The 13835-nt window shown below is 43.8% G+C and overlaps 1 protein-coding gene across 1 annotated transcript in view; it reads left to right on the plus strand.

Moving 5' to 3' along the window:
• ACTN4 (actinin alpha 4) overlaps nucleotides 1-13835 on the plus strand; it is an 82847-nt gene that overhangs the window by 40428 nt on the left and 28584 nt on the right. The window contains exons 2-4 of the mRNA XM_027855492.1: nucleotides 10108-10222; nucleotides 10482-10601; nucleotides 12935-13021. Coding sequence (XP_027711293.1) covers nucleotides 10108-10222; nucleotides 10482-10601; nucleotides 12935-13021 — 322 coding nt within the window. The remainder of the gene's footprint in view (nucleotides 1-10107; nucleotides 10223-10481; nucleotides 10602-12934; nucleotides 13022-13835) is intronic.

Below are 13835 nucleotides of genomic sequence, written 5' to 3' on the forward strand. Positions count from 1 at the left end.
CTGCCCTTTGGGGTATTTATGCCTCTTTTCCAACTAGGACATATGAGTTTTCTCATGTGGGAAGAGAAAATTCCTAATAAGGAAAGCTGCAGGCCGGGACCTAGGAGTAGCTCTTCCATGCAAGGACAATTTTGCTCAAACTAGGTTGTTTGCAAAACCCCATCCAGCCAGCATCCGCACCATGCTATGACTGTGGTGTGGTTGGAAAATCAGCCTTTTCACTTTCATGATTTTGCTCATGCCAATTGCCTCGGATGTCTGGGTCATTCTAAATGAAGGAGCCCTCAGGTGGCCATGGCCCGTAAAGCCCTATGATCTGATTTGGAGCCTTGGTCCGTTATTCTGATTTTTTCCCCCTAACCCTCTTAGCAAATTTTAAAGCACACAGAAATAAGTTGTTTTTTTATAAATTCTTTCCCAGGAATACGTAGCCAAGATATTCTGCAGAATAACTGAGTTAGGAACTTGGATGGATGGATGCTGTCCAGCAGACTAGGGCCTTTGGGGGCACCCATGCTGATGACTCCCCAGCTGGTAGCAGGAGCAGAAAACAGAGTTGACAGGTTCGTGTGACTACTTCTGTCTCAGCTCCTCTTGTTCTTCCCACACTCAACCCTCATTAAAGTGAGCAGAGGCTGAGGAAAAGAAACGGGGAAAGAAGTTGCCTTTTCTGTCCATAGCAGCCCCTTTGCCTTTGTTCATGTCTCCCATGTCTTATGGGGTCTTAGAATATAAGCTCTTTGAAGACAGGCATTTGATTTGGGCTTCACTGCTGCCCAGTATGATTGCTGTATTTCACTTTGCTCTTAGGAAATCTTGTAACCCAGATTTCTCCAGACTTGGCTACAGCCTGAAAAGGGGCTTTGTAGTGGCGCAGGCAGAGGGCAGGTGAGCTGACTCTCCTTTCAGTAGCATGAAAATGAACCCCACGGGGGCCAGTTCTCTCTGGCAGACCTGAAAATAACTCAACTGATGGATTGATAAGAAGGGTAGTAGGTGTTTGCCCATAGGAATAAATAGCTCTCCCTCCTATGTGTCAGAGCCCTGGACCTCTTTTCCTGGAGAATCTGTGGATACACTTAACATGGGAAGCATCAAATACCACAGCAGGCAAAGGCTGAGTTCAGGAGGTGGGACACCTTCCTCACCCATAATGCAACTGATGCCCCGGAGGAGCAACAGACCTGATACGGTATTTAAGATGAGGAGATTTAGACTAGAAGTCTTGACAGAGCCCCTACCTTCTTCTGTTTGCTGAGGGCTGGCACCACAGGGCAGGCCTATGTTAGCTTGGGGTTGGGGAAATATTTGACCCCTAAGCTTTTTGGAATCTGGAGGAAGATTAGCTTTAGCAGCCAAGGTTCCCTTTCTGGAGGAAATAGGGAAGTGATGCAGCTCAACATGGAACAGGGAACAGTTTCTCTTAGAATCCTGTTCTGAGTAGTGATAGGAGCCCCTTCCAGCTACTTGGTTTGTCTGGTTTGATTTGGTAGAAGCAAGTAGGAATTCGTTCCCTTTTTATTTTGTTTGAGAGGATTACTCACTCACCTGTGCTTAGCGAAAGGGCTGTGTGCTACTGAAGTAGAGCTTGTCTGGCCAAACTCATTTTTAGCTTGAAAGGTTTGGCCTGAGAATAGGCTTTATATGAGTCAAATTTTTATTTTGGTTTGTTGAGGAATTTCAGCTTCTCTTTAAATGGCCTCTGTAGGTGCCAGGGTTTGCTCTGTCTGTCTTTGCCCCCATAGTACTAAGTATATGTTTTGTAACAGTGAGCTATTTGGAAGAGAGGAGAAACAAAGCTTTTTAAAATGGAACTATTGCATAAATAAACCTCTCTTTTTTCTGAGAAACACTGCTTGGTTATTAGTGCATTTTGTCCATTGGAAACTGCTTTGATGTCTTTTTGGAGTTTTCTTTTGAAAGTTCATTTCTCATTAAATTAGCAACTGAAAGTAGAAAAGTTTTTCTTTTGGGGGGAGGGGGAGAAGGCCCTTGTCATCAATAAATGGCTCATTTAAAACTCATGGATGCCACATTCCCTGCAGCTGAAATCACCTCAGCCTACACTGATTGGGTCTGGGTGTTCAGGGTGGAACAATACCCATCATTCATCCGTCCGTCCATCCATCCATCCCACTTCCTGGTTGCCTAGAACCAGCTCCCCCACAGGAGCCCAGCTTGATGGGAGGGTCCTAGTTACTCAGGAAGGGCTTTTATGGCCCAGCAAGGAGAGGAAGATGATCAGCTTTGGAGAGGGGTGACTCAGGTTCAGTTTAACAAATCATTTGAGAAGAAGCTTTTCAGACCCAAGTCCGCAAGAATAGAGAATTAACAATAGATCCTACATGAGCCACAAGTGTTTGTTTCTTCCCCATCCCTATCCAGAGAGGCTATAGCAGACTACAGATATATAATTGCAGCTTTTGCAGTCACTTCTTTTTGTGGGTGTGCCTTTTTTTTTTTTAAACATTCTTTTACCAAAAAATGTCTGTATCCTTCCTAAATAGAGTTCTTGGGGTAGGTTTTTCTTAATGGGTAGGTGGGAATGGCTTCTGAGTAGAAGTCTTCTTTGCTTTGACAAGTTTCCCAAAAGGCAAGTGAATGTTATCTTAATTTTTTGAAAAAGGGAGGGGATCATCTTTCCTTGTTGCAAACTAGAGAGAGTCTGCAAACAAGCCAGTGAACTTGACTTTACTTCCTGGACAAATTCTAGGACATAGGATTAAAGGGATGCTTGCTTAAACGGGAGGACTGATCATTAAGTGCCAGTATACTTCCTCAGAACAGGCCATTCCTGTTCCTCGTTTACTTTTTGGGCAGAGCTTCTAGACTGGTAGATCATAGGAATGTTGTACAGTTGACTAAAGTATATATGTAAAGGTTTTTAACAAAGTCTGCCGTGTTCTTCTTGTGGACAAGATAGAAAGACGTGGGCTAGGCAGCTGTCCAGTTAGGTGGATTTAGAGCCAGACCCAGACATTAAAATAGTTTGATATCTTCTGAGAAAGCAATCTCTTGCAGTGCTTTAGAAATTTATGTTTGGACCAGTGCTGTTTTGTTTTTTATCAGCGATTTGGGCAAAGGCATAAGAAAAGGACATAAAACTAGGAAATACAGCTAACACTTTGGGTGATAGGTCTGAATCCAGAAAGGAAGATGGAAGAAGCATACTTTGATAATGGTTCAGCTGGAAATGATCTTGGGGTTATTATTTAGTGGGCTGATTTTGAAGGAATTTTGAAGACCTGGGTTCAAAGCTGTCTTGGGCAAGTCATTTCACTTCTCTGGTAGAATGACTTGGTTGGACTAGGTTGCCTTTTTAGGTTCTTTCCAGCTCTGAATCTAGGATCCACTATGATCCAGTAGGAATCACTACTGTGATAGAACCCCAACCATGCCAATACATTAATAAAAGGCACAACATCCCAAACTAGGGAGGTAAAGTCCTACTTCCTATCCTCTGTCCCTAGTCAGACAGCACCTGGGCTAGTGTGGGCATTCATTCATACACCTTAGGAAGGGTGCTGATAAACCAAAGACTGTGTGAGTGGGCAGCAAGTATTGTATCATGTGAAGAATTGTTGAAAGGACTCTGGGAATATTTGGTCTAAAGAAGAGAAGACTTAAGGAAGAGGGAGGGATTAGATGTGTTGTGTGTGGCCCCAGAGGGCAGAAGTGGAATCATTGGCTAAAAATTGCAGAGGAGATGATTGAGAAAGGGATAGAAAAACTTCCTAATAATTAGAATTATCCAAAAGGGGAATGATGGCTCGCCTCTGCCCATCGTGAGTGCCTGCTTACTACAGGTCTTCAAGCAAAAACTAGGTGACCATTTCTGGGGGATTGTTGTAGAGTAGATTTTTGTTTGGTATTCAGTGGAGAGTTTCTAAGATTCTTTGATTCAGTGATTACCAGGAAACCAGTTGAGAAACAGCTCTCTATCTATCCCACTTCCAAATCTGGGCATTGGCACAGTGGTCAAGGCAGCAAATATATACAGAACTCCTGAAGGAAAAGGCTGAATGCCCTTTTGCTAGTCCTCCCCATGGTATTGGAAGCCTTGGTTGTTGTACCTATAGAGAAAGTGTTTTAAACTAGCATATTTTGTTTTTGTCTTGCCTCCAATAACTTTGATGAAGGTGAATTTAGGGTCTGTGCTATCATCTCAGTATCTCAGCAGAACCATTTTTACCTTCACTTTTTTCCTTTTAATCTATTTCCCTAAGAGTATAGTAGCCAAACTCTGTTAGTATGGACAGATGCTTTACTTGGTTGGCTCACAGTCTGACCACTCTGTTGCCCCAGAGGGTGAGAGTGAGATCAGAGCCCTCATGAAATGGTATTTGCCATGAAAACCAGACAAGCTGGAGACTGTCTTCCTGCCACTCTTTCCATATGCACTAAAAGAACAGAGGAAGGAAGGAGGGCAGGTAGCTATAGTTACTCTAAAATGAAATTGAAGCTGAAGCCTGGGGTTTGCATTTCTTGTTCCTCCAGTTCGACAGCTCCCTCCCTGTACCACTCCCAATGCACTGGGTTTCCATGGTGGCACATTTGGAAATTCAACCTAGGATAAGCAGGCCTAGAGAAGGGACTGTCCTGCTTCTGGAGTCTCTTTTTCCTCCTGATGAAAATTAGTCTATCATCTGGAATTGAGGTTTAAAGTGAATTAAGACTTGGCAACAGGAAATATCTAATGCCTTTGTTATAAAAGTTCTGGGACTTGAAACTTAGGACTTGATCCATAGAAACGTAAGCTATGCATCAGCCTGCATAACTGAAGTCTAAAATAGGTAAAAATGAGAAGTGTTTAAGCTAAGTGTTATTTTTGTAGCTTGGTTTAAAAAAAAAAAGCCATGAATTTTTAACACATCATTCATTCTCTAGCCTTGGCTCTGTGGGTTGCTACTTTCTTCTGGGAAATGATCAGTTGTGGTTAACTCAGAGGTTAGAGATGTTACTTATCTTATATTTCCTTCACTTAAGCTCAGCATTTCAAGAATAGCTCATCATCTGCCCTCCCGCCATAAAGTTGCCTGTGTAAAAGGGCAGTCCAGACAGTCAGCAAAACTCTTCTTCCAGGCGTGAGGGGCAGCTCTTTCCTACAGCCTTAGTTATTAGCCAGGTCAGTCACCATCCATCTTTTGGTATTTTTCCGATGTACTTTTACTACTTCAAAGGATCCAGGAGTTTGTCAGCACGTATTCCTTTTCTACCGAGGCAGAGCCAGCCACTCCTTGCCTTTATAGATGGTTTTCATGAGTTTCTGTGGCCAAAGACCCCCATCACTTAGTGACCAACCTTCTGGTAACGAGCCTGTCTGTCTGCACTTAGTCTTTGGATGAAATGCATATACTGTCAATCTGTCCTCGAGGGCTGTAGGATCTGCCTGGGCTTGTGCTCCGCTGGCAACATCTTGGATTACCCAGAGGCCTCACCATATCACGATGAGGCCTCACCATATCACTATGAGGCCTCACTGAAGGGGTCTCCATTTAAAGCATCATCTAGGCTATCAGCCAGCTTCTACTGAGGTAACTCTTTGTATGCTCAGTGCCAGGCTGAGGTGCCAGGAAGGGGACATTGAAGTTATAAGTCATTTTCCATATGTGGAATCTTGGACTTATTAGCATGGACCTCACAGACCACCCAGTCCAAATGTACCTGCACAAGAAAGAATTCTTTCAGGGCAGCTAGGTGACAGCAGTGGATCGAGCACCAACCCTGGAGTCAGGAAGACCTGAGTTCAAAGCCAGCCTTACATACTTGACGACTACTAGCTGTGTGACCTGGGCAAGTCAGCTTAACCGCATTGCCTAACAAAAACAAAACAAAACAAAAAACAAATAGACATGGTCAAGCAAAATAGTTTAAAAAAAAAAGAAAAAAGAAAGAATCCTTTCTACCATGTCTCCAATATCCTCCAGACTTTGCTTTAAAACCTCTACTAAGGAAAAGGCTACCATCCTCTGAGGTAACTCGGGCCACTAGCAGAGTTCTCATCATTTAGGAAGCTTTCCCTTATAGCAAGTTAGAATTTATTGGGGGGTAAGGGAGCTGTGTAGCAGCAGTTCTGCTCATTGCTCTTAGCTCTTCCCTGTAGAGCCCAGCTGGGCAGTCTTTTTTTCTCCATGCTAGACATCCTTAGTAACTTCAGGCATGAACTCCGGATCCTTCCAGTTGCCCCTCTAGACTCCAGCTTATCAGTATCCTCAGCAAAATATGTTGTTGCCCGGAAGTGACCACAGTTCATCTGTGGTCTGACTAGGCCAGGAAGGCCAACCCCTGGCCCCAGGGGCCTCTCTGTATACAGCCCAAGAATGAAATGGCCTTTCTGACTGCCACTGTGCTGTTAGCAGAAGCCACAAAACCTTTTGCAGATGAACTGCTTCTACCTGTGCCTTGTGAAGTTGTTTATAAGACTGTGGAGACAATAGCATGATATAGTGCTTTAGAGTCTAGAAAATTTTGATTCACATCATACTTCTGGTATAGACTGGCTGTGTGACCCTAGGCTAGTAACTTAGCCTCCCGGCTTCCCAAGAGAAGTGTAGAATCTGCATCAGTGTAGAAAAACTTACTACTTGGCACTCCCATCACTGATGAAATCACAGGTCCAGCTTAAAAAATACAAGTGAACAAGTGCCAACAGCAAGTTGTGGCCTGTAGGGGCTGTTCACGAGGGGGTAAAATGACTGGCTCTAGTAGGGAGGGCTTCTTGGGGGAGGTGAGCTCAGCCTGGAAGCATAGGTGAGCTTTGGCTGGAAAGAGAGGAGAGTTACTGGAATGGACAGAGGAAGAACAACACCAACCTGTCTAATTGTTTGGGAAGCAGTGAGTTTGGCCTGGCTAAAGCAGAGTGGATACAGGTTGAATGGAAGGGGAAACAAGTTTTATTCAAATCTGAAATCCATGTTAGACTTTGTACAGATGCCGAGCAGGAATAGACAGTGATCACCCTACCACCTTCATTTATTATCACCCTAGTTCAAGCCCTACTGTCACAGACTCGGTATGTTAGAGGGCCAGATATAGTCAGACATGTTTTCACTTCCAGAATGATATCTGTTCCTCTACAGGAGTTGAGTGCTCCTGAGCCTAGTTTCTAGCATCGGGGCATAGAGAAGACCTGGTCTTCTGGGTTTTTTCCTGGCAGAGCAGATTTGAACTAGCCGCAGCAAAGTGGTGCAATGGATAGAGCACTGGGCCAGGAGTCAGGAAGACTTGAGTTTAAATTCAACCTCATACTGAGTTTGACCCTGGGCAGGTCACTTAACTTCTTCCTGCCTCATTGACCTCAAGTGTAAAACAGAGAACAATAGCACCTCAGTCCCAAGATTATTGTAAAGTGCTTAACATAGTGCCTGCCACACAACTGACCCTCCCTATTACCATTGAGGGTAATACCATCCTCCTACTCCTACAGGCTTACAACCTAGTCGTCATCCTTTACTTCTCACTCCCCGGCCTCTTCCTCCCCCATCCCCTCCCCAGGCCTTTCAGATTCACTTTTGCAACATCTCCAATATGCCCCCTTCTCTCCTCTGACTCTGCCAATCCTCCTGGTGCAGGTTCTCATCACCTTACCCCTGAACTGTGTCAACAAGGCTCTCCCCACTTCTCTCCATCCTCCAGTGGTAACTCCATTGACCCCCTTTACTGCCAGCATCAAATACAAAATCCTCTGATTTTCAAAGCCCTTAATAACCTAGCCCCCTCCCACCTTTCTAGTTTATTACATACACTGCCCTCCTGGTTGTTCCACAAACAAGAAATGCCTTCTCTCTGCTCTAGGCATTCTCTCTGGCTGGCCCAGGTGCCTAGAATGCACTCCCCCTTGGCTCTCATCTCTGTTTCCTGGCTTCCCTTAAGTCCCAACTAAAATGCTGCCTTTTACAGGAAGCCATTTCCAACCCTTTGAATTCTAGTGCCTGCTCACTAGAGGCACTAGATCCTGTATACATTTTGTACATTTTTGTCTCCCCCATTAGATTGTTAGCTCCTCAAGGGCAGAGACTGTCTTTTGCCTCTTTTTGTATCCCCAGCAATTAGCACAAATGCCTGCACACAGTAGGTGCTTAATAAATTTTTGTTAATTGACATAGAAATCCTTCCCTCCTTCACCACTGTACAGTCAGGAGAGAAACCTGGTTTTGAGCACTGGCTCTGCCACCTAATAACCATGTGAGCTGGAGCAAGTCATATAACTGATCTCTGAGCCTCCATTTCTTCTTATGTATAATAAGTTTTGACTAGGTGATCTCAGGTGCCTTCCCACTCTAAAATCTGATAATCTGCAAAAGAGCCACAGCCTGGCTTTCCCAGTCTTTCTCCCCCCCCAGCATTTCTTCCATAGTCCTTCATTGCTACCCTCCACATCCCAATACTCTACTTCTGATGTCAGAGTTGGCACATGTTGTTAGAACTCTGAAATCTCTTGGTGTAGCCATTCATTCTCTGTAGGACCAAGTATTCATTAAGTGGCTACTCTGTCTAGGAGGGTTTGTTGTGTTGTATCTCTTTGTGAATGAGCGTAGCCGGTAACAGTTGTCAAAACAAATGGTATTTGGCTGCAGCCTCTATGGAAAGAACTCTGGCTCTCTCTTCTCTGTGTGGCCCCTCTGCTAGCTTATCTGGCTGGTTACAGGCTTGGACTGGGAAGCCACTTGGTACTTTGAGTTGGCCTCGTGCCAGTCTTAGTGCCAGCCGCTGCAATTGGAGAAAGTCACGAGATTAGCCTGCGATTGTGTCCTTTCCCCAAGATCACTTCAGTGAGAATGAGCATAGATGGCATTTTCCCCAAGAGGTTTAGACACACTTGTGTGAAAAGAAAAATAGCACCTTCTTCTTTTTCATTGACAATGTCTTGTAATATGTCCCAACTAGAAACTGTACTGATTATACACCCCCCTTTTATTTATGCCATGGCTATCTCTGTTGGGGGGGGGGGGGTCCTGTTTATATTTTATTTTTATTCCCTACTTATTACCTCTTTAAGTATCAGAAAGGGGGAGCACTCCAGAAATGGAGCTATGTCTTATACTGTCAATCCATTGGGACAGAAATCTTTTGCTCCTTCTTCTTGAGCATGTCTGTCTACCTCTTATGGGACCTTTAAGATCTGCAATGTGATGTAGGACTAGTTTCATTTCACAATCTGCACATTTGGGGAAATCACTTTGCTTCCCTGTGCCTCAGTTTCAAAATGTAGATAATCATCTTTTACTGTATACCACACAATATTGTTTTGAAGAAAACACTTTTTAAGCCCTGAAGTGTGGTAGAAATGTGAGGCGCTATTCTTAGATTAGGGCAGTTGGAAACCCTGCAGTTATGGTTGTGATTTGGGCAGAGTGGATCATATAATCAGCTGATGAAAGCCCAAGAGGATATGCAGTAGGATCAGTGAATGAGACGCAGGTATCAGCATGTACCATTTATTGCTGGTGAACAGGGTCAGCCTCTCTAGCCCAAAAGCACCGCTGCCCACCAGTGAAACTCTTCACAATTTTGTACAGGGATGAAAGAGTGCAATTCCTTTTAACCTTTTCCCTGGGCAGCCCTTTAATTTTATCAGTGAAGAAGCTGAGGCCCAGAGAGGTTATATGACTTATAAGCAGAGGTCACATAGGTACTAAAAAGCAGAGCCAGGGTTCAGTTGCATTTCTTTTGCCTCCAAGTCCCATACTCTTTTCAGTATCATATTTCATCCCTTCATCTTTCTTAGCTTCAACTATAAAATGAGGAAGTTAGAGTAGATAGACTTTAAAGAGCATTCCTGCTCTGACATTAGTTCTGTGTTCCATATGATAGGGTTCCTCTAGCTCTAGCATTCAGGATGCTGTGTAGGGGCTTACTTTTGTCTGTCTTTACCATGCATATCTGGATGGGCGGGCAGACAAGCAGGCTAGGCTTTATGATGAGGACTTTGGTGCTGAAGACCACATGTTGGGACACAGCACTGTCCTCGTTGCTTGGTTAGGAGCCATAGCTGGCCCTGGTCTGTCTGGTGGAAGGTAAATGGGTCCACTTAAAGAAGAAGACTATTTGGGAACGTGATTGTAAATAAACATACTGTACCCTAATCCAGTGTTTTTGGGTTTCTAGACCTTCACAGCATGGTGTAACTCTCACTTGCGGAAAGCTGGCACCCAGATCGAGAACATCGATGAGGATTTTAGGGATGGGCTCAAACTCATGCTTCTGTTAGAGGTTATTTCAGGTAAGATGTGTAACAGATGTATAGCGGTGTTGTCAGAAAAACTGTAGAAACTACTCCAGAAAATGGTTGCTGTAGAGAAGAGTGAAATTGCCTAACTACTGTAGTAATGTTGGTTGAGGTGTCTATCTGTCAGCTCTGGGTATTATCCTGGGATGGGGGAGTTTTAAGTGCTTTGGGCAGGGGAAATAACTGGCAACATATTTATGAAGTGGATTGAGGAACTTGAAGACTTTTCTGTTCTCTCCCTCCCTGTCTGCAGGGGAACGGCTACCTAAACCAGAGCGAGGGAAAATGAGAGTGCACAAAATTAACAATGTGAACAAAGCCCTGGACTTCATTGCAAGCAAAGGTGTCAAGCTGGTCTCCATAGGAGCAGAAGGTGAGTTGAGGATGGTGTCTCTAGGATCAGGGGCCAGCTTGGTCTTTAGTTTTTGAACCTGACATTTCAAACTGGGTATGAGGCCTTATGTGGTAGCATCACCATGTCAGGAAGAAGGATGACTGATATTGCCATGTCATTTTGTAAAGCCAGGGGTTTCATAAACATTCCACAATGTTGTAAAACATTTTCTTGATTTAACTTAGATTAAATTGATTTTTCTTCTTATGAAGCCTTATGTTATTTGCTTTCCTATTAGAGCAAATCCGTTTTATGTAGTAAAAGGGAAAATGAATGAGCATTTTCAGATTAATTCTGAAGGAAGGAAACAATGGCCTTCCTAACCACATCAGTAGAAGATGCCCTTTAGATGGTTTTTCTAGCAGTATGGTGATGATATAGCCTTACACCCAGTCTTTTTAATCAAAAGTCTGCATTTGTGAGTCAGCCAGCATGGGTACAGAGAGAACGTTGCCACATTTTGGAAATGATCCCATTGTCTTTGTAAGCCCCGATAGCCCTCGTACAAGAAAGAAACTTTTGGGAATGAGGGTTAGGCCAAGAAACTCAATGTGGCACAGGGTGGTTTGGTAGGGAGAGAATCCTGAAACTATGAATTCTATACTAGGAAAATAATGCTATCATCAAAGAACACTTATAGACACACATCCAGATTGGTTTTCACCCTTTGTTGGCTGTTATTCATTTATTTCTTACAGATGCAAATGACAAACTCCCTTGGGTTCAGGGAATAGCAGATTCTTGTTCCTGGGCACAGAGGCAAATTATTAGACCTGACCCCAGTGCACAGGATAGATTGACTGTGTCCTCATTTCATTGAGGGACTTCAGAAGAGGCCACACTTAATCATACTGTTGCACTGGCTCTTCCAGCTCCTAGCCTTTGTGTGAATCTCCACATCCATAGTTCTTTGAGCACTAAGAAACTGTCTGGATAGATCCTGGATACCTCATGCTTCCGTTTAGGTCCGTTTTCTGCCCTCCTGTCCTTAGTGGATGAGGAGAATATCTGACCTCCAACCTCTTTCCTCAAGCCACCATACTTGAAAGGGGGCGGGGGGAACCATGGAGTGAATATTCCCTCAGTCCAGTGACCAGATATGTATGAAGCCACAGATGACAGAACTCACAGGCGCTTTAGAGAGGAGGTGAAGGCAGATTGGGACCAGCGGCTTGGAATCCAACACAGCTAGCAGTTTTAGTCATTAGTCAATGCATCTTTTCTTTCCTGGGATATCCATGTTGTCCCAGCTTTTAGAAAAACAAAGAAAACTAATTGTTGTTAATGACTGGATTAAGGAATTTGGCCCAAATGCCAACACAGTTTATTTGTGTTGTTCCAAGTATCACTGTGAGGTGTTTCTTCGAGGAATGCCAAGTCTATGTTCTGGCAGTCAAGTTGTTTGCAGGATGAGGGGTGGGGGTGTAAGTTTAAAAAAAAAAAGATCAGATCCTAAGATTTGATGTCCTTGAGTGCTTCTCTCTTTCTGGCCTGACTCTAACATTTTGCTTCTAATGGCAGCATTTATTTTGCTATAATTCTAGTCTGTACATAGAGATGGGATTGGAAGAGGGAGAGGAGATGTTTTGGGCAAACCAGCTTTGAAGCAATTGTCAGTTTTCATTTTGAGGAAAAACTCAACCTAAAAATGTCTGCTTCTCCATTTGGTGCTGCCTCCCACCTCCCACCCCCAGCCCATGGTAAGCTCCTGCTCTTAGAACTAAGAGGCTAGCCTGGTAGGAAAACAGGTGACTTTGAGAAGACTTAGAAGAAAAGGCATCTGGAGAAGTTCTGTTGGCCCAGCTAAGCAGTGGGATGGTATCTGAGCTACCAAAATGAGCTGGGCCAAAGGGAGGCATCTGGTCCACACTGGATCAAAACAAGAATCATGAGATGAGAAGCCTTAGTGAGTTTGCGTTCTGGAGTGCTGACAACATTGCCTGTGGAGAGGGAGTTAGGCATCACTCAAACTATCAAAGTCAAAGTTACCTTTATAGTAAATGGCTTTCACCACTTTGAGAGTACTGACTTTTAAAAAAATACTGATGGTCTTTTAAAAAATATATAGCTGTTACTTTCCAGTGACTGCTCCTTCTCCCACAGAACCCTTCCTTGAAGTAAATAAGTCATACAAAACATACTGTCACCCTGGCCAAGTCTGAAAATACACACCTCTATCTACAGTTATATGTTCACCCCCTCTCTGATGACAGATGAGAGGCGCCATATTACTTCGAGTGGGGTCAGGTTGGCGAATTGTACTCTTTTTGAAACCTTTGTAACTTTGAGGATTCTTTGTGTGCTATTTTCAGAGATTGTGGATGGCAATGCAAAGATGACATTGGGAATGATTTGGACCATTATTCTTCGATTTGCCATCCAGGACATCTCAGTGGAAGGTAAGAGCTAACTGGCTGCTGAGTTAGCTGCCCACCCCTTCTTTGCTAACTCCCCTGGGAGACATCCTAATATCTTGCTAGTCTGTTCAAATTGCATTCCTCTGGGCATATTTCAGTATGGTATCTTGTTGGGAATTGCCCCTTTTCTCAAGTGTAGCATCTAGCATCTTTGGTACATAGTCTTGGATAAATCCTCATCACCCCATCATGAGTGTCTTTCTTCAGCCTTCCATACTTGGCTGATCTTATTCCAAAGGCCCTTGGACATCCTTTAGCTCATTGGATATACTCATAGGAGGTTGGCAGATGGGAATTCTGAGCCCCAGATAGATGAGGGTAACATGGCCAAGGTGACTCCAGAACAGAAACCGCTGGTCTTGACTTCTCAGAGTGCTGCTGTCACTTCCTCCTTTGTTTTGGATGTGAAGCAGCATAGACAGTTGTTTTCCTTTGCCTCACCTCTACCTGCAGGATCACATTCCAGGCTGCCTAGGTTTGTGTGATAGATGATGAGAAAAAAGAGATATCACACCCAGCATAACTCAGTGGGGCACCTGATTAGGAAAGAAAAATAGTCCCTTATGCAGTAGCTCCTTTTTCCTCGGTTCAGCTGAATTTTTCCAAATGTGGGACTTTGGTTTTTTTATGTATCCAGATCTCTGAGATTTTGAGTAAGGGTGACTCACTTTCCTTCACAAGCCCTAAATGTGTATTGTCTAGTCTTTTCTTTAGCCAGCATAGACCTACAATTTCATTTTCTATCCCCAGAGAATTTTATACACTCAGTCTACAGAACCGGGCAGTTCAGCATGTG

This window comes from Vombatus ursinus, unplaced genomic scaffold (assembly GCF_900497805.2).
Source record: "Vombatus ursinus unplaced genomic scaffold, bare-nosed wombat genome assembly UNPS02010822.1, whole genome shotgun sequence".
Classification (NCBI taxonomy): domain Eukaryota; kingdom Metazoa; phylum Chordata; class Mammalia; order Diprotodontia; family Vombatidae; genus Vombatus; species Vombatus ursinus.